This window comes from Hylobates moloch, unplaced genomic scaffold (genome assembly GCF_009828535.3).
Source record: "Hylobates moloch isolate HMO894 unplaced genomic scaffold, HMol_V3 SCAFFOLD_18, whole genome shotgun sequence".
Lineage (NCBI taxonomy): Eukaryota > Metazoa > Chordata > Mammalia > Primates > Hylobatidae > Hylobates > Hylobates moloch.
In genome coordinates this window covers 27,426,499-27,449,964 of record NW_026652293.1, presented here as the reverse complement: position 1 = coordinate 27,449,964, position 23,466 = coordinate 27,426,499, and the positions used below count along the sequence as shown (strand labels likewise).

Genomic DNA, 23,466 nt, shown 5'->3' with positions numbered 1-23,466 from the left:
ATGAAATTAAATAAAATATCACAGTATGGTGATATGCATAGCACCAAAAATGCTATCAGTTGTAACTATGCCACCAAAATTTACAGTAAGCTGAACAGAGGTAGAAGCAATGAGAATACCATATTTGGTTTTTGCTTTAACTCTTTACTCTGCTACTGTAGAGTAAAAGCCTTAGACAATATATAAATGAATTAATGTGACTGTATCTCAACAAAACTCTATTGACACTAAAGTTTGAGTTTCATATAATTTTTACATCTCACAATGAGAGGTGACAGCGTGCTGGCAGCCCTCACAGCCCTTGCTCGCTCTCGGCGCCTCCTCTGCCTGGGCTCCCACTTTGGCGGCACTTGAGGAGCCCTTCAGCCCGCCGCTGCACTGTGCTAGCCCCTTTCCAAGGCCGGAGCCGGCTCCCTCAGCTTGCGAGGAGGTGTGGAGGGAGAGGCGTGAGCGGGAACTGGGGCTGTGCTGGCGCTTGCGGCCAGCTGGAGTTCTGGGTGGGTGTGGGCTTGGCAGGCCCCACACTCGGAGCAGCCGGCAGGCCGGCCCTGCTGGCCCCATGCAATGAGGGGTTTAGCACCTGGGCCAGCAACTGCGGAGGGTGTACTGGGTCCCCCAGCAGTGCCGGCCCACCGGCGCTGTGCTTGATTTCTCGCTGGGCCTTAGCTGCTCCCTGTGGGGCAGGACTCGGGACCTGCAGCCTGCAATGCCTGAGCCTTCCCCCACCTCTGTGGCCTCCTGTGCGGCCGGAGCCTCCCCGATGAGCGCTGCCCCCTGCTCCGCGGCGCCCAGTCCCATCCACCACCCAAGGGCTGTGCAGGCAGCTCCACCTGCAGCCCCAGTGCGGGATCCACTGGGTGAAGCCAGCTGGGCTCCTGAGTCTGGTGGGGACTTGGAGAACCTTTATGTCTAGCTAAGGGATTGTAAATACACTAATCGGCACTCTGTATCTAGCTCAAGGTTTGGAAACACACCAATCAGCACCCTGTGTCTAGCTCAGGGTTTATGAATGCACCAATCGAAACTCTGTATCTAGCTAATCTGGTGGGGACGTGGAGAACCTTTGTGTCTAGCTCAGGGATTGTAAACGCACCAATCAGCGCCCTGTCAAAATAGACCACTCGGGCTCTACCAATCAGCAGGATGTGGGTGGGGCCAGATAAGAGAATAAAAGCAGGCTGCCCAAGCCAGCAGTGGCAACTTGCTGGGGTCCCCTTCCACACTGTGAAAGCTTTGTTCTTTCATTCTTTGCAATAAATCTTGCTACTGCTCACTCTTTGGGTCCACACTGCCTTAATGAGCTGTAACACTCACCGCGAAGGTCTGCAGCTTCACTCCTGAAGCCAGCGAGACCACGAGCCCACTGGGAGGAACGAACAACTCCAGACGCGCTGCCTTAAGAGCTGTAACACTCACCGTGAAGGTCTGCAGCTTCACTCCTGAGTTAGCGAGACCACGAACCCACCAGAAGAAAGAAACTCCGAACACATCCGAACATCAGAAGGAACAAACTCTGGACACGCCACGTTTAAGAACTGTAACGCTCACCGCGAGGGTCCGTGGCTTCATTCTTGAAGTCAGCAAGACCAAGAACCCACCAATTTCGGACACCACAAAATGTTACTATTTTGATTTTTTTCAACAAATAAAAAATGTAAAAGCCATTTTTAGCTTAGCATCTCTGGGCCCGTGGGCCACAGTTGATTGACCGCAGATATTTATAGTAAGCCTCCTGACAGAAAAATGATTCTATCATTGAATTCACCTCAAAGTATAGTAGATCTTGCCTTAAGTTATGTGTGAGAAAAATAGGTGTACATAAATGTTTGTCAGTATGGACTAGTTCTAAGAATGATTACCAGAAAATATTAAGGTACACCACTCAGCATCCAGATCTTGTTTTCTAATATCCTTTTCCATTAAAAGGGACCAGGCTCTTTGGAGAAATGGTTAAGTCTGGAGCTGGGGCAGGGAATACACAGGATGATGCTGGAGCATGTAGTAAGGCTGAAAGTAAGAAAGTGAGTGCAAACAACAGAACAAAATAAAATAATAAAATAAAATAGTGAGAGTATATTGAAGGGACTTAAGAGCCAACTGAAAGACCTCCCAATAGCCAAAACTGGATAAGTAATGTAGTACTGGATGTAACCCAAGGCATTTAAATTTCTATGAGTCCATATTGCTATAAATAAGTGATTGACTAAATAAAATGAAAAGAAGAGACACATCTTCCATAGAGAAGAATTATAAATAAATTATGTAGATAGTCCCCATTCATAGAAGTAGAACATAACTGCTTACTCCATTTCTATAGGCTGGAATAAGGACTGCCTTCAAAGGAAAGGGGAAGAAAAAGAGTAACTTTACAGGGGAGAAATATGGCAAACACTACCTTAGCCGGGTTACCAAAGGTACATGCTATCAACATAACTTAGCACAGGTCTCAGTGATAAGTCATGTTGATAGTATGTACGTTTGGTAGCATGTGATGAAAATGGCACTTTACCTGTATGGTCTCCCTCTCAAAATCCATAATCCTAGCTTAACCATAAGAAAAACATTCTATCAAATATTCTATTCTAAAACTTAAAAGTTTATAAGATTATATTGATACTTATATAGATTATATTGATACTTAAAAGTTTATAAGATTACATTGATACTCAAATTCATACACATGCCGTTTGATTTCTTTAAAATTGTTGCAATGACAGCATGATCCTGGAATGACCATATTTAGAATTTGCAGCAGAGACTGGGTGACTTGAGTTGTTTTTTGAGCAGCACAGCCCTTATGTAGTGTGAGAGGCCAGACGTGGTTGCTGAATTGTAGGAGACACACATGTAGACAATTGGATGAGTAAAGTTGAGTGAATGGAGTCTTGGCAGTCCCCACCTCCCCCCCCCAAAAAAAGAAAAAAATAGCAAGAAGCAAAAATTGAAGACTCTGCAGCTATTATGAATAGCTGGTTCTGAAAACACTTAGATCTTTAGTATTTCTTGGGGAGAGGGCATACAGTTGTACTACATGTGACATTTTTGCTCCCTTGGCCTGATTTGAAACTTGCTGTGTCCACTTTGAGTGGGGTTTTATTTTGTTTTGCTTTGTTGGTTAAACATAACTATCTTAGTTATTCTACTATGATCTTGAACCTAAATGACTCCCTGAAATGGAATCTGTGACTGTTTTTACTGAAATCTGAAACCCAAAAGGGGAATGATAAAGATGGTTTTGACAATAGAGGAAACTCATTATCAGGAGATAAACCACAGACTTCCTAATTGTCTTTAATTAAATGCATTGTTTAAACATCTATAGCATTTAAGATTTTGATGAAGATGCTGAAACTTAGATGACTTGTTTTTGTTCTGAAATCTTTTATAGTTCCACCTAGTATTAAAGGAGGAAATGTCACCACAGACATATCAGTATTGATCAACAGCATTATTAAACTGGAATGTGAAACACGGGGACTTCCAATGCCTGCCATTACTTGGTATAAGGACGGGCAGCCAATCATGTCCAGCTCACAAGCACTTTATATTGATAAAGGACAATATCTTCATATTCCTCGAGCACAGGTCTCTGATTCAGCAACATATATGTGTCACGTAGCCAATGTTGCTGGAACTGCTGAAAAATCATTCCATGTGGATGTCTATGGTAAGGAACAACATATGTTTTAATTATATACATTTTTACTTATGCTTTCTAATATGCAAATATCCAATTTATTCACTAATAATCCTTGGTGGGTTTGTCTTTTTCAATATGCATGGATAGGAATTGGAAGAATTTGTTCCATGATTTAGAAAAATATTTTTAAAACCTAAGGTTAGCAAGAAGGTGTCCATTCATTCAATTAACCTTTGTCATGGCACTTGGAGCATCTAGACAATTTGGCTATTACTGAAAAGGCAAAGTAGTTGTTGGGGCTAAGATCATTCTGTACTATTTGTCCTTTATAAGCCAGACAGTGTAGAGTTTCCAGAATAATTAGGACAGTTATGGATTAGCTGAACCAAGAAATTCTTTCCTCAATAGCTTAGAGGGAGACAGGCATATAGGTAGATTTTAATGGTCAAACTTATGAGTAAGAACAAAAACTCTTCTTTATTTCATTAGAATGTATTTTGTGACCACACAAATAATTGCCTGAAATATTGCTATGTTTCTCCCTAGTTCCTCCAATGATTGAAGGCGACTTGGCCACGCCTTTGAATAAGCAAGTAGTTATTGCTCATTCTCTGACACTGGAGTGCAAAGCTGCTGGAAACCCTTCTCCCATTCTCACCTGGTTGAAAGATGGTGTACCTGTGAAAGCTAATGACAATATCCGCATAGAAGCTGGTGGGAAGAAACTTGAAATCAAGAGTGCCCAAGAAATTGATCAGGGACAGTACATATGCGTGGCTACCAGTGTGGCAGGAGAAAAGGAAATCAAATATGAAGTTGATGTCTTGGGTAAATAAGGATGCCGCTGCCTGGGTTCTCAGATTCATGGCAAAACCTGATTAGTCTGTTAAATACTTTTTTGTTCATGTAATAATAAAACAATCTAAAAGAAGGTATAAGTCCTCTGTGCAACCGTGGATTGCACATTACCAAGGGGTGGATCTGTCACCAGAGTCTCAGGTTGTAGAATCTTACATAAACCTTCCACTGATTTTGATAAGTATACTTGATATTTGCAAGTGCATAGCTACATTTTTACGTCTATGACAGTGTCTAATTGCAGTGAGCAACAACATGGCCTTTTGTCATAAGCATTGTGCCAGACAACAGGAAACTTAGTCTCTGGGCCTTGGAAAGTCATCTTACAACCTTGAAACTCAGTGTCTTTATCTACAAATTGAAGGCTTTTGAATAGATGCCCAATTTTGAGGGTTTCTTTCTCTTGTGCTTATGAAAATAAACAATATAAAATATGAATCAACTTTATATTCACCTGGCATCAGTGGCACCATAGTACTAGATGGAGGAATAGGTATGATATGTTAAAAGTATGTTTATTGATCCTGACAAGTGTTTATTGTAAAATGTATTTACAGTGCATTTCAAGTCCCCTTCATGTATCAAACTACTATGATACTTATCAATCTTCTGAACTGCTATGTATTATTGCTTCATATGATGGTGTGCTTTTTGTTGTACACATTTCTTTGAGTGTTACATTCCTGTTGTTTTCTAGTGCCACCAGCTATAGAAGGAGGAGATGAAACATCTTACTTCATTGTGATGGTTAATAACTTACTGGAGCTAGATTGTCATGTGACAGGCTCTCCCCCACCAACTATCATGTAAGGGTTTTGGTATGTCTTCCAAATACCTCCTGCTTTTTGTTTTGAGTGTTTTAGAGCTATCTTCAAAGCTGTTCTGTGTCATTAAAAAGGATTGTATGAAATTGTATTCTTTATATTCCTCTTTTAAAAGACATGCTCTATATACAAGGCAATGTCTACTTGATAGTTCAAAGGCACCTAAATTTGCTCAATTAGTGGAATTCCATTGTATGGACTTAGAAATTACATATTTTGAGGAATTCCATTGTATGGTCTAGAAATTACATATTTAGTTCACAGAGACAGTCTATTAAGCAGCATTGGCAGACTTCCCTGAGGTACTGAAATGTTTAACAGACTACTAAATAAAAAGAAGTATACCAGACATACTAGGTAAATAGAGAAAGTTAACATGAGTATGTGTTTACCAATTCTTTGTTTCTTTAATTTTCAAAGCATGTGTTGAATATTTAGCTTTTGTTTCCAAGTCACTATGGGACATGCAGAGGAAGAGTTAGTCAGTGAAGGAAATGAGATATGTTCACACATGATTATAAAACTAACTGGAATGTGAAATTCAGAAATGTAAAAATAAAATGCTATATGATTTCAAAGTTTTGTTTATAGTTGTTTTAAGATTGTGTATGTTTTGCTAGTTATTAAACATTGAAGAGAGTAGTATTTAGGAGCACTTGTCTCTTTTCTAATTAATTTATTTTTCTAATTTTTAAATTTTTTTGGTACATAGTGGGTGTATATATTTATGGGTTACATGAGATATTTTGATTCAGGTATGCATGCGTAATAATCATGTCATGGTAAATGGGATATCCATCACCTCAAGCATTTATCCTTTGTATTACAAACAATCCAATATTTCCCCGTTTTTTTGTAGCCTAAAATTAGTAGAAGAATAAAGAACTCAACACATAATTATTGGGTTCCAACAATATGCCAGCTCTGTGTTAGGCCAGGTTTCCTTTTTGCTTCTCTTTTTCATTTACAATTTATTTTTCAGAGTAAGCAACTAGGAAATTGGACAAATATACAATAGAAACTTTATATAATCTTCTAGAATATGATTTACTTAAAATATTTATCCAGACTTCCTTTTGCCTTTTTCTATAGGTGGCTGAAGGATGGCCAGTTAATTGATGAAAGGGATGGATTCAAGATCTTATTAAATGGACGCAAACTGGTTATTGCTCAGGCTCAAGTGTCAGACACAGGCCTTTATCGGTGCATGGCAGCAAATACTGCTGGAGACCACAAGAAGGAATTTGAAGTGACTGTTCATGGTATGCTGAAGAAGGGACAGGAGCTTTGCATTTTAAATTAATTTATGCATTGTTTTATTATCTAACTCAGATTGTAGCTCAATAATGTGAATAAATCCTGAGTTGTGGAAGGTAGTGTAAAGGATGTGAATTTCAGTTGTATGACAGATTTTTTAGTTACTTTATTGACCCAGAGACTCAACCAAGATGTATCATGTAAATACATGTAGACAGTAGCCAAAATAACTCTGGGAAATAGAAAGAAAGAAAGAAAGAAAGGAAGAAAGAAAGAAAGAAAGAAAGAAAAAGAAAGAAAGAAAGAAAGAAAGAAAAAAGAAAGAAAGAAAGAAAGAAAGAAAGAAAGAAAGAAAGAAAGAAAGAAAGAAAGAAAGAAAGAAAGAAAGAAAGAATTTAAATGTTAGGAAGAAGCATGGAGCAACTTCCAAGTAAAGGGGTTATGTAAGCGTTTAAGGGTTTAGCCAAAACAAGAGGGATGGTGAATACAGTAGTTTCCAGAAATGGTGGCTGAAGATGCAATTGAAGCATCTGAGGGACATAAGTACATTCACAAAACTGGCACATTAGGATTATAACCATTACTCTAATGACAGAAGCAATTCTCTGCCAGGGTATTATGTGTCTCACTTGCTGGCAGAACTTGGGAACGGAGGACTGGAGCGAGAAACTGGAGAGCCACGTGGAAACCACAAGGAGTATCTATGAATGTCAACTTTATTCTCCCTCTGTCTCTGCAGACTGCTGTTTTCTTGATTTTTAGTCCCACGTCCCATGATGGAATATAGATAACCCTGTTTTTCAGTCTCAGTCCCAATTCCTGAGGGAAGAAATCTGGCAGGCCCAGTTTAAATAAAGTTACAATTCCACATTCAATCAGCCATGCAGTGGGCAGAGTCATGCAGTATAAATATGGCTAGAAATCCACCTTGACTTAATGAAGTAGTTCTAGAGAAAGGGAGGGTCATTATAGATTAGTAAAACACACCAAAAGATATAAGCCAAATATACATGTGGATTACGGTAGCCATAAATACATTTTACTTATTCTTTGGAGATTTAAAAATCCATAGTTAAGAAGTAACTAATCTATAAACTTGCTTAAAAAATTATAAATTAAATGCATGTGATGAAAGTATTTCATTGTTAAAATAGGGATTTGCTTTTTTTTTTCCCTAAATTTTAAGGTTTCAGGTTCTTGCATACATATTTTTAAGTTCGACCCCACTGATTATGGTTTCATTCCCTCTCCCACTTCCTTAAATACAGTTCCTCCAGCAATCAAGTCCTCAGGCCTTTCTGAGAGAGTTGTGGTAAAATACAAGCCTGTCACCTTGCAGTGCATAGCCAATGGGATTCCAAATCCTTCTATTACATGGTTAAAAGATGACCAGCCTGTGAACACTGCCCAAGGAAACCTTAAAGTAAGTGTAGATATTACTCAGCCTAAACTGGGAAAGTTACATAGATCTTCCTGGAAATATCAAATTATTCTTTCTTAACTGTAGATTTTCCTGTTGGACAGATTTTGCAGAAAATTTATTAAAAATAATATGCATTTTTCTTAGAGTTTTTAAGAATTTAACAATATTTTGATTTGAAGAATGGAATTAAAGACTAACTTTAACAATGATACTGATTTTAAGATAGTGATCATTATTTATATTATTTTGATTTATGCCTAATTTAGTTGTTAAAAAACTGGTGTCTCACAGATGAATGATGTTCATCAGTAATAAGCCAAAAATGTTCACCATTGAGTAAAATTAAGATAAAGTCATATTTACATAAATGTAGGTAAAATAAGTCTTGAAAAATATTTTTAAGAATTAGTTTATAAGCTTCAAGAGGGCAAAGACTCAATTCAAAAAAAATTGAATAAGTTCACTTTTTTATCCTTCATAGTGAGTATAGTCCCTGGCATATAACTGTATCTCAGTACATAGTTGTTAAATTAGTAGATTGATGATGATAGATAGATAGATAGATAGATAGATAGATAGATAGATAGATGATAGATTTCAAATCTGGATAATCTAAAGGATACATTTGAAATCAGAATTAATAGATTTGGCTAATAGGATCAAGTTAATTGACTAATGTGGGCTTGAATTTTACTTGTGAGTTTTCCCTAATGAGAGATATGTTATGTTCATTTTTTAGTAGACGTGGTGGTTATCTGTTAATTTTTAATTCCTATTCCAAATCCAATGGAAATAATCTCACATCTTTTTGCAAGTGAAAGATTCCGTTTTTAGCCTTCAGCCATAGTGAAAGTAAACAATTGTTTACCTGGGAGACAGGTATTTATTATATTATCATACAAAAGTAGGATTACAACCCGTAATGAATGATTTTAAGAGAAAACCTAGAGGTGTAAGAACATGTAATGAGAAAAGCAAAGCCTTCTAGAATGAGGAAAATTTATGGGAAAAGCCCTGATTAGAGTTCGGAAGACTTCATAGAAGTTAAATGGGTGAATTAATAGAAGAGAACGGAGTAGAGTGGTTCAGGAATACGTGCATGGGCAAACAAAGCAAAGGAGATCATGGCACCTCTTGAGGACCAGAAAGCCAGCCAGTGGGCTGAGGAAGAGACCAAGGGAGAGGTGATATTAAAGACTAGGTAGGAGGCACTTAAGTAAGGTTGATGATTTCATTTTTACTTTAAGGCAATGAGAGACCTTTGAAGAGTTTTAAGAGAGGAGTGACATGAACAGGTTTGAATTTTAAGTAGTTATCCAGACCCATTCCAAAGAATAAATTGGAGGAGCCAATAATAGATATGTAGAAACCAATTAGAACCTAGTTACATTTATCTAGGAGAGAGAAAAGATAGAAATTTCGACTCATATGCTGGCCATGTAGATGAGGATACTTGGATAGATTGGTGAGGTATTTATTAGTTAAATCACTGGGGGTTGAGGAAAGATTCTTTATGAAAAGTGAAGGAGAGGGATGTGGCAAGGAAGACTCCTAGGATTCCAGCGTACACAACTGCATGGCTAGTGTTGCCATACAATGAGATAAGAGACTGGAGGGGGACAAGTTTGAGGTGAGAAAACTGATTTGAGTTTTAGATGTTGGGGGGTTAAGGTGACTATGAGATCAACTAGTGGAGATGTCAGTAGATCATTGAGTATATGGTCTTGGAGCTCAAAGGAGAGTTCTGGCTGGACATATTGGCACATCAACAATATTTGAAACCATGGGCATGGATGAGTTAATCCAAGGAGAGAGTAAAGGGTAAGACAAAAAAGGAGAGAGGACTGACCTAGTTCGGTCTTTAAAAATTATGGCATTTAAAGATCTTGTCATATAATAGTCCAGACATGAATATAAATGTATGAATGTGTTGCTTAACATGTTTATAACAGTATGAATGGAGAATAGGTTAAGTGGGAGTTTACATGGGAGAGTTTGGAGAGATCATTTGGGGTCAGAATGTGGTGAGCCTGGAGGGCTGTGCTGAGTTCAGATTTCATTCTCGGGAAGGTGGAGAGCCATGAATGAACTTTGATGGGAAACTGGTTAAAGGATCAAATTTGAATTTTAAACAAATTATTCTGGCAACAATATGCAAGATAGATTAACAGTTGGGGAGGTTGGAGACACTGGAACATCAGTTAAGAAGCTATTATAATTCCACAGTGGCTGTGGAAATGGAAAACGGGATCTGAGAAACATATAGTAGCATAATTAATAGGATTCAAAGTAGGTTCCAAAACCTAGATGACTGGAAAAATAGTGAGGGCCATTAAACAAGACTGGGAACATGCAATCAGAAGTAGACTTTAGAAATACAAGGGAAAATATATGAGCTTAATTTTGTGCAAGTGAATTTGATGTTAAATTTGATATACTAACCTGTCCAGCAGATTGCTGGAAGGACACATGTAGAGCTCAGGAGAGAAAGTGAGGCTATCCTGTAAATTTAGAATGCATTAGAGTTTTTCACTGATGCCATGAGTTTGGATAAAAAACTATCAGACAGCTATGTTCCTTGGGTGTGGAACAGGAAGAGGAAGCAGATTCTGAAAAGTAATCTCCTAAGAAAGTCAGAGAATTGGAACTGAGGGAATGCTTATCTTTAACACCCAGAAAGTAGAGCTTTTCAAGGAGTTGGTAGTCAACCACACCAAATGCTATAGATGGTGGAGGAGAGTATGAGCTTACTACCTATGCTGGTGGATATTGTGACTGGAAGTTACTAGTAACCTCTGAATAGTATGTTTCAAAGAATAACCTCTGAATCACCACTTTCAAAATGGCAGAGGCCAGTTACAATAGGTTTAAGAGGGAAATTGTGAAAAATAGGAAGAAATTTATCTTCATTCTCATTATTCATATTTTATAATTTTATTGTTTTTCTGGCTCCCATGATCATTTAATAAAAAGTCATTGTTTTAAAGCTATGAATTTTTATATAAATGTGGCCAGGTTTTTTTTCAAATAGCTTAAATTTTCATCACATACTTCATAGTTCAGTGCTAAAGTCTTTTATTCAGTATGACTATACCAGTAAGCTGGCCTTACTGGTTATTTTATTTTGTGTTTTCCAATGAATAAGAAAAGGCTTTTCAATCAGACTAGTCTATTGTCTTGTGCATGACGATATGAACTCGCTCTAGTCTATCAAGAGTTTATTAAGATATTGGCATGAAAATATTGTTAGATATTATAAATTTAAATGAATTTTTCTGTCTCAGTGAATGTTTTCAAATCCAAGTATAAAGTACAAAAATCCTCTGTGCTGTCTGCCCCCAATTAGATACAGTCTTCTGGTCGAGTTCTACAAATTGCCAAAACCCTGTTGGAAGATGCTGGCAGATACACATGTGTGGCTACCAATGCAGCTGGAGAAACACAACAGCACATTCAACTGCATGTTCATGGTAATGTAATTTCTACATCTTAACAAAAGAATATTTGTATCGCTTTTTAAAAACATAGTGGGCTCATTTTTATTGAATTACAGTATAAAAGAAACAGGTGTTTATTTTATTAGTCTGTATAAAAAAAACTTAGGTTTTTTTTTTTTTTACGTTATTGTAATTATCATTGCTCGTGTTAGGATCTTCAGTTTTCAGGTTGTCAAACAGGACATACTGGAGCTCATAATTAAATACACTATCCTGTGTTTTAAGTTACCTGTATTCTGTTAACTTATAGCTTTCTAGAGATAACTTTTGTTGAAAAGACAGAAGTTGGCAGCATTGTTTATTAATCTTGTCTGCGATTTTCTTACCTGCCTATAAGAAGGATTTAATGAGTAGAAGCCATCTTTGGCTCAGGATTTTCTCCAATGTGCTGTAATAAAAAGTCTGGGTGGCCATGGAGCACCTCAATAAAATCATAGCTTCACAGTAAACTTGAAAGACTACATAACCTTGAATATACCACTTCAGATCTCTAGAAGCTCATCAGAAAAGGCCAATAATTAGAGGGTTGGACTTTCCTAATGTAGCCAGAATATTTGCAGAAAACTGTTCAAGATTTTCATGTACACGTTATTCATTTTCTCTAATTCACATGATTTCTTGTTCAGCCTTCTATTAATTTATTCATTCATATATTCACTTCACATTTACCAAGCAATTAAACCTAGAATAATGTCCTAGCACCTAGCTTAATTCCAGGTATACAGTAGGCAGTCAGAAATATTTAACAAATAAAACAGTAAATAGTAGGTGAATGAAAAAGTTTTCATTGGATATTGAATTCTTCTAATTTGCTTCTTCGCACATTTTCTTCCATTTGAATCAACCAGTTAAAAAGATTCAAATCATCAGTTTCCTAAATGTTTCCAATAAATGAATTTATTCTTTTCCCAGTCCCTGAAATATGAACACCTAACTTAGGGATGTCTACATACGTACCACAACATACATAAACCACGTGGGTCTTTATTCTTTCCCTGAATCCTTATTTGGGAGACCAATATCTGAATGTAACCACTTTGCAATTGGCTGACCATGCTAGTGGGGTTAGGGGACAGGCTGACCCTGCTGTACTGTAAGTTGCCTTGCATTTGCCTCGTTCCCCATAAGGCCTTTATCTCTTCCTAGTGCTCTCTTACAGCTGTCTCAAGCATCTACTCAGACTTACACTTCCATCTAAGAGTATGCTGGGGGGAATTCTCTCTTCTTTATTATTTCCCTACCCTGAGGCTCCTTCTCTTCTCCTTCTGTAAGCTGTTTACCTTCCCTCTCCCATCAAGTTCAGTTCTTGCCTGGTCTCTGCTACTGGCTAAGAGGAAATAGTGAAGTGGGATACAATGGCATGATACAATCATCTTAGGCACTTAGAAGTCAGGCCAACTTTGGTTTAAATTCTATGCTAAACATGATGTATGTTACCTTGAATAAACTACTTAATTTCTATGAGTATCTGACTTCCATAATTATTTTAGGGTTTAGAGATAATAGGTATAAAACATCTCCCACTTCATAGACACTAAATAAATGGTAGCAGCTAACTTTGCTAACTTCTACTTCCTGAGATGTTTTAAAAAAGAAGGATGTTTTGTTCTCTAGACTGTTTTTAAAATACTTAAATGAATGCTCTATAACAGCATCCGCCAACCTTTTTGGCACCAGGGACCAGTTTCTTGGAAGACAATTTTTCCACGGACTAGGGAGAGGGATGGTTTCAGGATTATTCAAGTCCATTACATTTATTGTGCACTTTATTTCTATTATTATAACATTGTAATATATAATTATATAATTATACAACTCACTGTAATGTAGAATCAGTGGAAACCCTGAGCTTGTTTTTCTGCAACTAGATGGTCCCATGTGGGGGAAATGAGAGACAGTGACAGATCATCAGGCATTATATTCTCATAATGAACATGCAACCCAGATCCCTTGCATGCACAGTTCACAATAGGGTTCGTACTCCTAGGAGAATCTACTGCTGCTGCTGATCTGATAGGAGGCAGTGCTTAGGTGGTAATGCTTGCTCTCCTGCCACTCACCTCCTGCTGTGTGGCCCAGTTCCAAACAGGCCATCAACTGGTATCAGCTTGTGGCCCGGGGTTGGGGACCCCTGCTGTATAATAAAGAGTAGAGTGTATGTCTCCAGTCCTGGAAGAATCTGCCTGGAACAGATGCTCTAAAATTTCAGTATTCTTAAAAGACATGTGGGTTACATATTAAACATACAGCTTCCTGGGCCTAGTCCCAGATCTCCTGAAACAGCACCTCTAATGTAGGTAGTCTGTGAGCCCATATTTGGAAAAACATTGGCCTAGACACTAAAGACTGGCCTAAAGACTTGTCAGTGTAGTCAAGACTGACTGAAAACCAGAGACTGTGAGAGAAATCAAGTATCCCATCAAATAAAGAGCAACAACAGAAGAGAAAAAGCATAATTGATACCTAAGAAGGCACAAGTCTCTAAACTTGAATATTATAACAAAATGTTGGTTGACAGGAGATGCAATCAGGGTGCACGTCTACATGGAAAATCATCGAAGAGAAGGGGGCAGACTGGTAAACATATGGGTTAATGTGAAATGAAAGAGAGGCAGAAGGTTAGTCATTTTAAGAGCTTATTAAAAATGGCTTAATCAGAGGGAGAATATAAAACTATCTTCCTGATACAAATCACAGGATAAAAGTAAGGTGTAGTAGTAGGTTAAAACATTTCAACTAGTATGATCATGACTTGCCTACGTAACAGTTCATCTCCCTGAAGGGAGAATAAATGATGAAGTGCACTTCTAATCTGATACTAATTGTGATCAGCCTGGAAGAAGCAGTTAGCTGAGTGCATGTGATGGGAATCTAGAAATCTAGACAGAAAACTGGCATTTCACTTTGACATTCATGACAATAACATCACATTGGACACATAAGGCTCCAAACCTGACTCTGTCCTCTTCAATACTTGCATTAATAACTTTACTGATAATTGGAGATGTTAAAAAATGTAGGAATTTCTAAGAGACTGGTTGATGATAGACTTCAAAAAGACCTCATTGGTTAATATTACAAGTTAATGTGGAAAACTATAAAAGAATAGGATGTGAAAAGCATGGCTTAAAAGACACCATGCATTGAAATACTTGAGTATTTGAATTTGGATTTGGTTTGTTCCAATTACCGTAGTTATGAGAATTTAGTTTCATAAAAAAGTTAATCAGACTTAGCAGTCAATAGCAGAAATTACAGTATAAGGAACAAGAGAGGAACTAGCCCCATTAATACTCTTGCTCTTTGAATGCTCCCAAAGTATTGCATACAATTCTTGTTCTATGTATTAAAGAGGGCATTGCAAAACCTATGGGGAAGTAATCCTCATTTAATTAAGTTCAGTTATTAATTTATCAACCAACCCTGTAGTTACTTTTGAAGTCAGGATTTTTTGTTTTTATTTTTGTTTTTGGAGACGAAATCTCACTCTGTCACCCAAGTTGGAGTGCAGTGGCACGATCATGGCTCATTACAGCCTGGATCTCCCTAGTCTCAGGTGATCTTCCCACCCCAGCCTCCCTAGTAGGGAGGACCACAAGCAAATGCCACCATGCCTGGCTAACTTTTGTACTTTTTGTAGAGATAGGATTTCACCATGTTGCCCATGCTGGTCTTGAACTCTTGGGCTCAAGACATCTGCCGACCTCAGCCTCCCAAAGTGTTGAGATTACAGGTGTGAGCCACCATGCCCAGCCCAGGTTTTTTTTTTTTTTTAATACCAATCTTTATTGATGGATAACACATTCAGCAAATGTGCATTTACCACAGTTGTCATCCAGAAATATTCAGTGTTTCAATCGTTTAATGTTTTCCTTTCTTATAAAAATATCTTAGATGCTACCATTCTTCTTAATCATAGCAAAAGCTGTTTCTCAAAGCTGTAGTAAGGGTGCCTGGTCTCCTGGACTAGGAGACGACGTCATGATCAAGAGAAGAGGAACATTCTCATGGGGTTTTCCAGGGTGGGGAGTTCTGTCATTTATAAAGGGCAGGAGCCCTCAGTAGGTGGTCTTTTTGATCATCAAAGTTTAATAATTCTGGAAGTTTTTATTCCCTAGACCAAACTATGAAATTATATCTAAACCTCAGATATTTGCCAAGTGCAACAGATGTTTCCACAAACAAATGATTATTTGGAGTCTAATAGCCCAAGCATTCATTTTATCTGCACACAAATATTTCCCAGGAAAAAAATCAACCAAGGCGAAACACCCAGAAAAAGTAAAATATTGTGGCTTCAAATTTACTTTTCTATATTGCCAATTAATAACTGCAGGATAAAAACGTACATTCCTCATCTGTAAAATGGGAAGGATAGAGAGTACACCACAGTTATGGAGGTTGTGTGAGGATTAAATGAAAGACTACATGTGAAAATCTTAGCCTGGTGCCTGGCTCCTAGTCAGCATCTGTAAATGAGAGCATAAAGACTGTCTGGCAAAACACGTATTTGATTTCTGGCCCTTCTCACCGCACCATTTTGATAAATATCTGTAAAGTCCCTCCTGCCTTTACTCTTGGCCAGGAACTCTCTTGGGTCTGTATTAGTTGTCTGGTAAAAACATTAGTAGAGCACCCCTTATTTTTATTTTTTTTTTGAAAAGTATTTGCTTGGCTAACATCTGCTAACACCCACTCAAAAATGGTTCCTCTATCATTTCTGTGTTTTGTTTAATAGCTCAAATGTGGCTTAAAGGAGACTCGGGAATGTTGTAGGGAACCTTTTTCTTTTTTCATGGATAACTTCAGTTCAGGACTCTAAGATTTTCTTGGTATAGATTAATTTATTCCTCCCTATTTCACAATTTCACTAGATAGAGAACATTAACTCACCAAAATTACATTTAGATTGCTTATGTACTACCTGTAATTTAACCAGGATTTGAAAAACTCTATTCATGACCTGTGTGATTGAAGTAATAGGCAAAATCTAGCACACAATATGTCAAGAAGAAGGTATTCTGTTTTTGGCATGATATGTACATGCAGCTTTTGGAAAAAGAAAAAAAATCCAGCAAATTGAATGGAATTCAACCTTCTTCTTGGAGAATGCAGACATCTTATTATTAAAATAAGATCATAAGATATTGTTACTTTATTGCTGCTCTATCTAGAACAATGTTCTCCTAAATTTCAAGACTGCATTTCAGTGCTAGAAGGGAGCAATGGAATTTATATTTGTATTTACTTTTAACCTCAAAATGAGAAAGAAATCAGGCTTTTAAAATATTTCTGTATGGACTTACGTTGGAGACTTTCTGGTGTTAGAGGCATTGAACCATCACGTGCTTTGTACGCAGGATTATAATTATTTGGCAAACAATGCCCCCAAGATTCAGTGGGTTTCTGGTTCACTTGTTTGTCAAATACCATGTACTAGTAACTATACCCAAAGAGCTTCTCTGTACAGGGCCTTTAGTCATTAGCTTTCCTCTTTTAGTTACTGAATTATGTTTTGACATTTCTAAAGCATATATATATATTTTTCTGAGATGGAGTCTAGCACTGTTGCCCGGGCTGGAGTACAATGGCACAATCTTGGCTCACTGCAACTTCCGCCTCCCGGGTTCAAGCGATTCTCCTGCCTCAGGCTCCTGAGTAGCTGGGGTTACAGGCACCTGCCACCACTCCTGGCTAATTTTTTGTCTTTTTAGTATAGATGGGGTTTCACTATGTTGGCCAGGCTGGTCTTGAACTCCTGACCTCATGATCCATCCGCCTCGGCCTCCCAAAGTCCTGGTATTACAGGCGTGAGCCACTGTGCCTGGCCTAAAGCATATGTTTTATATGGAAACTACCTTGAGGACATCTGAAACAATTAGCTAAGATAACATCTTTATGTTTGCTAAGTCTGGCTGTGAAGACAATAGAAGTCTTTTAGAAAAAAAAATGCTTAGCAATAATTTTTATCTCTAATTCTTTGGAGTAGAAAAGCAATTGGCTTATTTTTTTTTAAGCCTCTGAGGCTATAAATTAAAATTATGTTGAAATACAATGAGCGTCAAATCAGACTATCTGATTTATTATGAGATCTTTGTAGGTCAGTTATGGGTGCTTCTTGATCCCAGTTGTTTCTTGAGTTGAACGTTAAAAATTCTGAGCTTGTTATTCACAAAGAGATCACAGATATAATTCACAAAATAGAAAATTCATCCTTTTAGAGTGTACAATTCAGTCAATTTCAGTAGTTTGTATCTTTCTAAGATTGTTTTTGTTTTATCTAGGGTATCTAATTTGTTGGCATACAACTGTTTGTAATCTTCTCCTACAGTTTTTTTTTTTTTTAATTTCTGTAAGATTGCTGGTAATGACCCCTCTTTCATTTCTGATTATAGTAATTAGGTCTTCTCATTTTTGTTTGCCTTAGTGTAGCTGAAATCTTTTTCATTTTGTTGATCTTTTCCAAGAACCAGCTTTTGGTTTTGTTAATTTTCTCTACTGTTTTTCTATTCTCTATTTAATTTGTATATACTCTTAATTTTTTTTTCCTTTTGCTGGCTTTGGGTAGAGTTTACTCTTCTTTTTTTCTGATTTCTTAAGGTAGAATGTTAGGTTATTGATTTGAGATCTTATTTTTTAATATGGATGTTTGCAGCTACAAATCAGTCTAGGCTCTTCTTTATGTGCATCCCACAAGTTTTGGCATGTTTTTGTTTTTATTCCTCTCAAAATATTATCTATTATGTGATTTCTCCTTTGACCAATAGTTATTTAGGAGTGTGTTACTTCATTTTCACATATTTGTGAAGTTCTCAAATTTTCTTTCATTATTGGTTCCTAAATTTCATTGTGCTGGAGAACATACACTGTAAGATTATAGTCCTTTTAAATGTATCAAGAGTTGTCTTATAGTCTTATATATAGGCTATCTTTGAGACTATGACATTTGCACTTGAGAAGAATGTGTTTTCTGGTGGAGTAGTCTATGTGTGCCAGTTGTGTTATAGGTTGTACAAGTCTTCTATCTTTTTATTGATTTTCTGTTTAGTTGTTGTATCCACTATTGAAAGTGGGATTTTGAAGTCTCTTAACTTTTATAGTTGTATTGTCTATTTCTCCCTTTGAGTTTGTCAGTGATTGTTCCATGTATATTGGGGATCTGTTGTTATGTACATATATATTTATAATTGGTATATCCTGATGAATTAACCTTTTGTATTATTTTTTTAAAGTCCTACATTGCTGCCAGTAACAGTTTTTCTTGAAGTCTATTTTGTGTGATATTAGTATAGCCCCCACAGTACTTTTTCCATTACTGTTTGCATCATATGTTGTTTTTCATCTTTTTACTTTCAATTTATTTGCCTTTGAATCTAAAGTGTGCTATTATAGGCAACATACAGTTGAATTTTTAAAAAAATCCATTCTGCCAATCTCTGCCATTTGATTGGAGTATTTGATATATTTATATTTAATTTAACTACTGATGTGGTAGAGTTTATGTCTGTCATTGGTTATATATTTTAATATTTATTATGTCATTTTTTGTTTTTCTCTTTCTCCATTGCTGACGTTTTCTTGGGTGCCATTTTATTGCCCTTATTGCTTCTTTTACTTTTTTTGAGTTTTATTTGTAGTAGTTTTCCTGAGTCTTATAATTAGAATCTTAATAATTATAGTATTTGGATATTTCAATAGTATACAAAAATTTTGTTCTTAATTAGCTCTCTCTCTTTCCCCTCTTTTGTGCTATTATTGTTAAACAAATTACATTTTTTAAAGTGCCCATTACTGCTTTACATTATCATCTTTTAAATCAATAGGAGAAAAAATGAGTTATGAGCAAAATATATAGTTTTTACATCTCACATATTTACCTATGTAGTTACCTCTACCAGTGAACTTTATTCTTTTGTGTGTATTAGAATTACTGTTTCATTTCAACCTGAAGAACTCCTTTTAGTATTCCTCGTAGAACATGGGTCTAGCAATGAATTCTTCCTAGAATTCATTGCTTTCCATTTTCATTCTTCTAGAAATATCTTAATTTCTTCTTTAATTTTAAAAGACAGATTTCCTGGATAAGAAATTCTTGTTTAGTAGTCATTTTCTTTCAGCACTTTGAGTATCCTACTACCTGCTGGCCTTGTCTTTTTTTGATAAGAAATTGGCTGTTGTTTGTATTGAGGATCTTTGTACATAAGTCACTTCTCTCTTACTGCTTTCAAGATTCTTTCTTAGTTGTTGGTTTTAAACAGTTTGATTTTGATGTCTTGGTGGGGATTTCTTTGAGTTTATCTAATGTAGAATTTTTTAAACTTCTTTTTTTTTTATTATACTTTAGGTTTTAGGGTACATGTGCACAAGGTGCAGGTTTGTTACATATGTATACATGTGCCATGTTGGTGTGCTGCACCCATTAACTCGTCATTTAGCATTAGGTATATCTCCTAATGCTGTCCCTCCCCCCTCCCCCCACCCCACAACAGTCCCAGGAGTGTGATGTTCCCATTCCTGTGTCCATGAGTTCTCATTGTTCAATTCCCACCTATGAGTGAGAACATGCGGTGTTTGGTTTTTTGTCCTTGCGATAGTCTACTGAGAATGATGTTTTCCAATTTCATCCATGTCCCTACAAAGGACATGAACTCATCATTTTTTATGGCTGCATAGTATTCCATGGTGTATATGTGCCATATTTTCTTAATCCAGTCTATCATTGTTGGACATTTGGGTTGGTTCCAACTCTTTGCTATTGTGAATAGTGCCGCAATAAACATACGTGTGCATGTGCCTTTATAGCAGCATGATTTATAGTCCTTTGGATATAATGGATGGGATGGCTGGGTCAAATGGTATTTCTAGTTCTAGATCCCTGAGGAATCACCACACTGACTTCCACAATGGTTGAACTAGTTTACAGTCCCACCAACAGTGTAAAAGTGTTCCTATTTCTCCACATCCTCTCCAGCACCTGTTGTTTCCTGACTTTTTAATGATGGCCATTCTAACTGGTGTGAGATGGTATCTCACTGTGGTTTTGATTTGCATTTCTCTGATGGCCAGTGATGATGAGCATTTTTTCATGTGTTATTTGGCTGCATAAATGTCTTCTTTTGAGAAGTGTCTGTTCATGTCCTTTGCCCACTTTTTGATGGGGTTGTTTGTTTTTTTCTTGTAAATTTGTTTGAGTTCATTGTAGATTCTGGATATTAGCCCTTTGTCAGATGAGTAGGTTGCAAAAATTTTCTCCCATTCTGTAGGTTGCCTGTTCACTCTGATGATAGTTTCTTTTGCTGTGCAGAAGCTCTTTAGTTTAATTAGATCCCATTTGTCAATTTTGGCTTTTGTTGCCATTGCTTTTGGTGTTTTAGACATGAAGTCCTTGCCCATGCCTATGTCCTGAATGGTATTTCCTAGGTTTTCTTGTAGGATTTTAATGGTTTTAGGTCTAACATTTAAGTCTTTAATACATCTTGAATTAATTTTTGTATAAGGTGTAAGGAAGGGATCCAGTTTCAGGTTTCTACATATGGCTAGCCAGTTTTCCCAGCACCATTTATTAAATAGGGAATTCTTTCCCCATTTCTTGTTTTTGTCAGGTTTGTCAAAGATCAGATAGTTGTAGATATGCAGCATCATTTCTGAGGGCTCTGTTCTGTTCCATTGATCTATGTCTCTGTTTTGGTACCAGTACCATGCTGTTTTGGTTACTGTAGCCTTGTAGTATAGTTTGAAGTCAGGTAGCGTGATGCCTCCAGCTTTGTTCTTTTGGCTTAGGATTGACTTGGCGATGCGGGCTCTTTTTTGGTTCCATATGAACTTTAAAGTAGTTTTTTCCAATTCTGTGAAGAAAGTCACTGGTAGCTTGATGGGGATGGCATTGAATCTATAAATTACCTTGGACAGTATGGCCATTTTCACGATATTGATTCTTCCAACCCATGAGCATGGAATGTTCTTCCATTTGTTTGTATCCTCTTTTATTTCATTGAGCAGTGCTTTGTAGTTCTCCTTGAAGAGGTCCTTCACATCCCTTGTAAGTTGGATTCCTAGGTATTTTATTCTCTTTGAAGCAGTTGTGAATGGGAGTTCACTCATGATTTGGCTCTTCGTTTGTCTGTGATTGGTGTACAAGAATGCTTGTGATTTTTGTACATTGATTTTGTATCCTGAGACTTTGCTGAAGTTGCTAATCAGCTTAAGGAGATTTTGGGCTGAGACGATGGGGTTTTCTAGATATACAATCATGTCATCTGCAAACAGGGACAATTTGACTTCCTCTTTTCCTAATTGAATACCCTTTATTTCCTTCTCCTGCCTGATTGCTCTGGCCAGAACTTCCAGCACTATGTTGAATAGGAGTGGTGAGAGAGGGCATCCCTGTCTTGTGCCAGTTTTCAAAGGGAATGCTTCCAGTTTTTGCCCATTCAGTATGATATTGGCTGTGGGTTTGTCATAGATAGCTCTTATTATTTTGAGATACATCCCATCAATACCTAATTTACTGAGAGTTTTTAGCATGAAGGATTGTTGAATTTTGTCAAAGGCCTTTTCTGCATCTATGGAGATAATCATGTGGTTTTTGTCTTTGGTTCTGTTTATATGCTGGATTACATTTATTGATTTGCGTATGTTGAACCAGCCTTGCATCCCAGAGATGAAGCCCACTTGATCATTGTGGATAAGCTTTTTGATGTGCTTCTGGATTCGTTTTGCCAGTATTTTATTGAGGATTTTTGCATCAATGTTCATCAAGGATATTGGTCTGAAATTCTCTTTTTTGGTTATGTCTCTGCCAGGCTTTGGTATCGGGATGATGCTGGCTTCATAAAATGTGTTAGGGAGGATTCCCTCTTTTTCTATCAATTGGAATAGTTTCAGAAGGAATGGTACCAGTTCCTTCTTGTACCTCTGGTAGAATTCGGCTGTGAATCCATCAGGTCCTGGACTCTTTTTGGTTAGTAAGCTATTGATTATTGCCACAATTTCAGAACCTGTTATTGGTCTATTCAGAGATTCAACTTCTTCCTGGTTTAGTCTTGGGAGGGTGTATTTGTCGAGGAATTTATCCATTTCTTCTAGATTTTCTAGTTTATTTGCATAGAGGTGTTTGTAGTATTCTCTGATGGTAGATTGTATTTCTGTGGGATCGGTGGTGATATCCCCTTTTTCATTTTTTATTGCAGCTATTTGATTCTTCTCTCTTTTCTTCTTTATTAGTCTGGATAGTGGTCTATCAATTTTGTTGATCTTTTCAAAAAACCAGCTCCTGGATTCATTAATTTTTTGAAGGGTTTTTTGTGTCTCTATTTCCTTCAGTTCTGCTCTGATTTTAGTTATTTCTAGCCTTCTGCTAGCTTTTGAATGTGTTTGCTCTTGCTTTTCTAGTTCTTTTAATTGTGATGTTAGGGTGTCAATTTTGGATCTTTCCTGCTTTCTCTTGTGGGCATTTATTGCTATAAATTTCCCTCTACACACTGCTTTGAATGTGTCCCAGAGATTCTGGTATGTTGTGTCTTTGTTCTCATTGGTTTCAAAGAACATCTTTATTTCTGCCTTCATTTCATTATGTACCCAATAGTCACTCAGGAGCAGGTTGTTCAGTTTCCATGTAGTTGAGCGGTTTTGAGTGAGTTTCTTAATCCTGAGTTCTAGTTTGATTGCACTGTGGTCTGAGAGACAGTTTGTTATAATTTCTGTTCTTTTACATTTGCTGAGGAGAGCTTTACTTCCAACTATGTGGTCAATTTTGGAATAGGTGTGGTGCGGTGCTGAAAAAAATGTATATTCTGTTGATTTGGGGTGGAGAGTTCTGTAGATGTCTATTAGGTCCACTTTGTGCAGAGCTGAGTTCAATTCCTGGATATCCTTGTTAACTTTCTGTCTCGTTGATCTGTCTAATGTTGACAGTGGGGTGTTAAAATCTCCCATTATTATTGTGTGGGAGTTTAAGTCCCTTTGTAG

General features: G+C 37.1%; 1 protein-coding gene across 1 annotated transcript in view; it reads left to right on the top strand.

Annotated features, from left to right (window-relative positions):
• HMCN1 (hemicentin 1) overlaps nucleotides 1-23,466 on the top strand; it is a 443,754-nt gene that overhangs the window by 262,143 nt on the left and 158,145 nt on the right. The window contains exons 31-36 of the mRNA XM_032137046.1: nucleotides 3,389-3,667; nucleotides 4,187-4,468; nucleotides 5,196-5,304; nucleotides 6,415-6,584; nucleotides 7,848-8,002; nucleotides 11,349-11,472. Of these exons, the coding sequence (XP_031992937.1) occupies nucleotides 3,389-3,667; nucleotides 4,187-4,468; nucleotides 5,196-5,304; nucleotides 6,415-6,584; nucleotides 7,848-8,002; nucleotides 11,349-11,472 (1,119 nt within the window). The remainder of the gene's footprint in view (nucleotides 1-3,388; nucleotides 3,668-4,186; nucleotides 4,469-5,195; nucleotides 5,305-6,414; nucleotides 6,585-7,847; nucleotides 8,003-11,348; nucleotides 11,473-23,466) is intronic.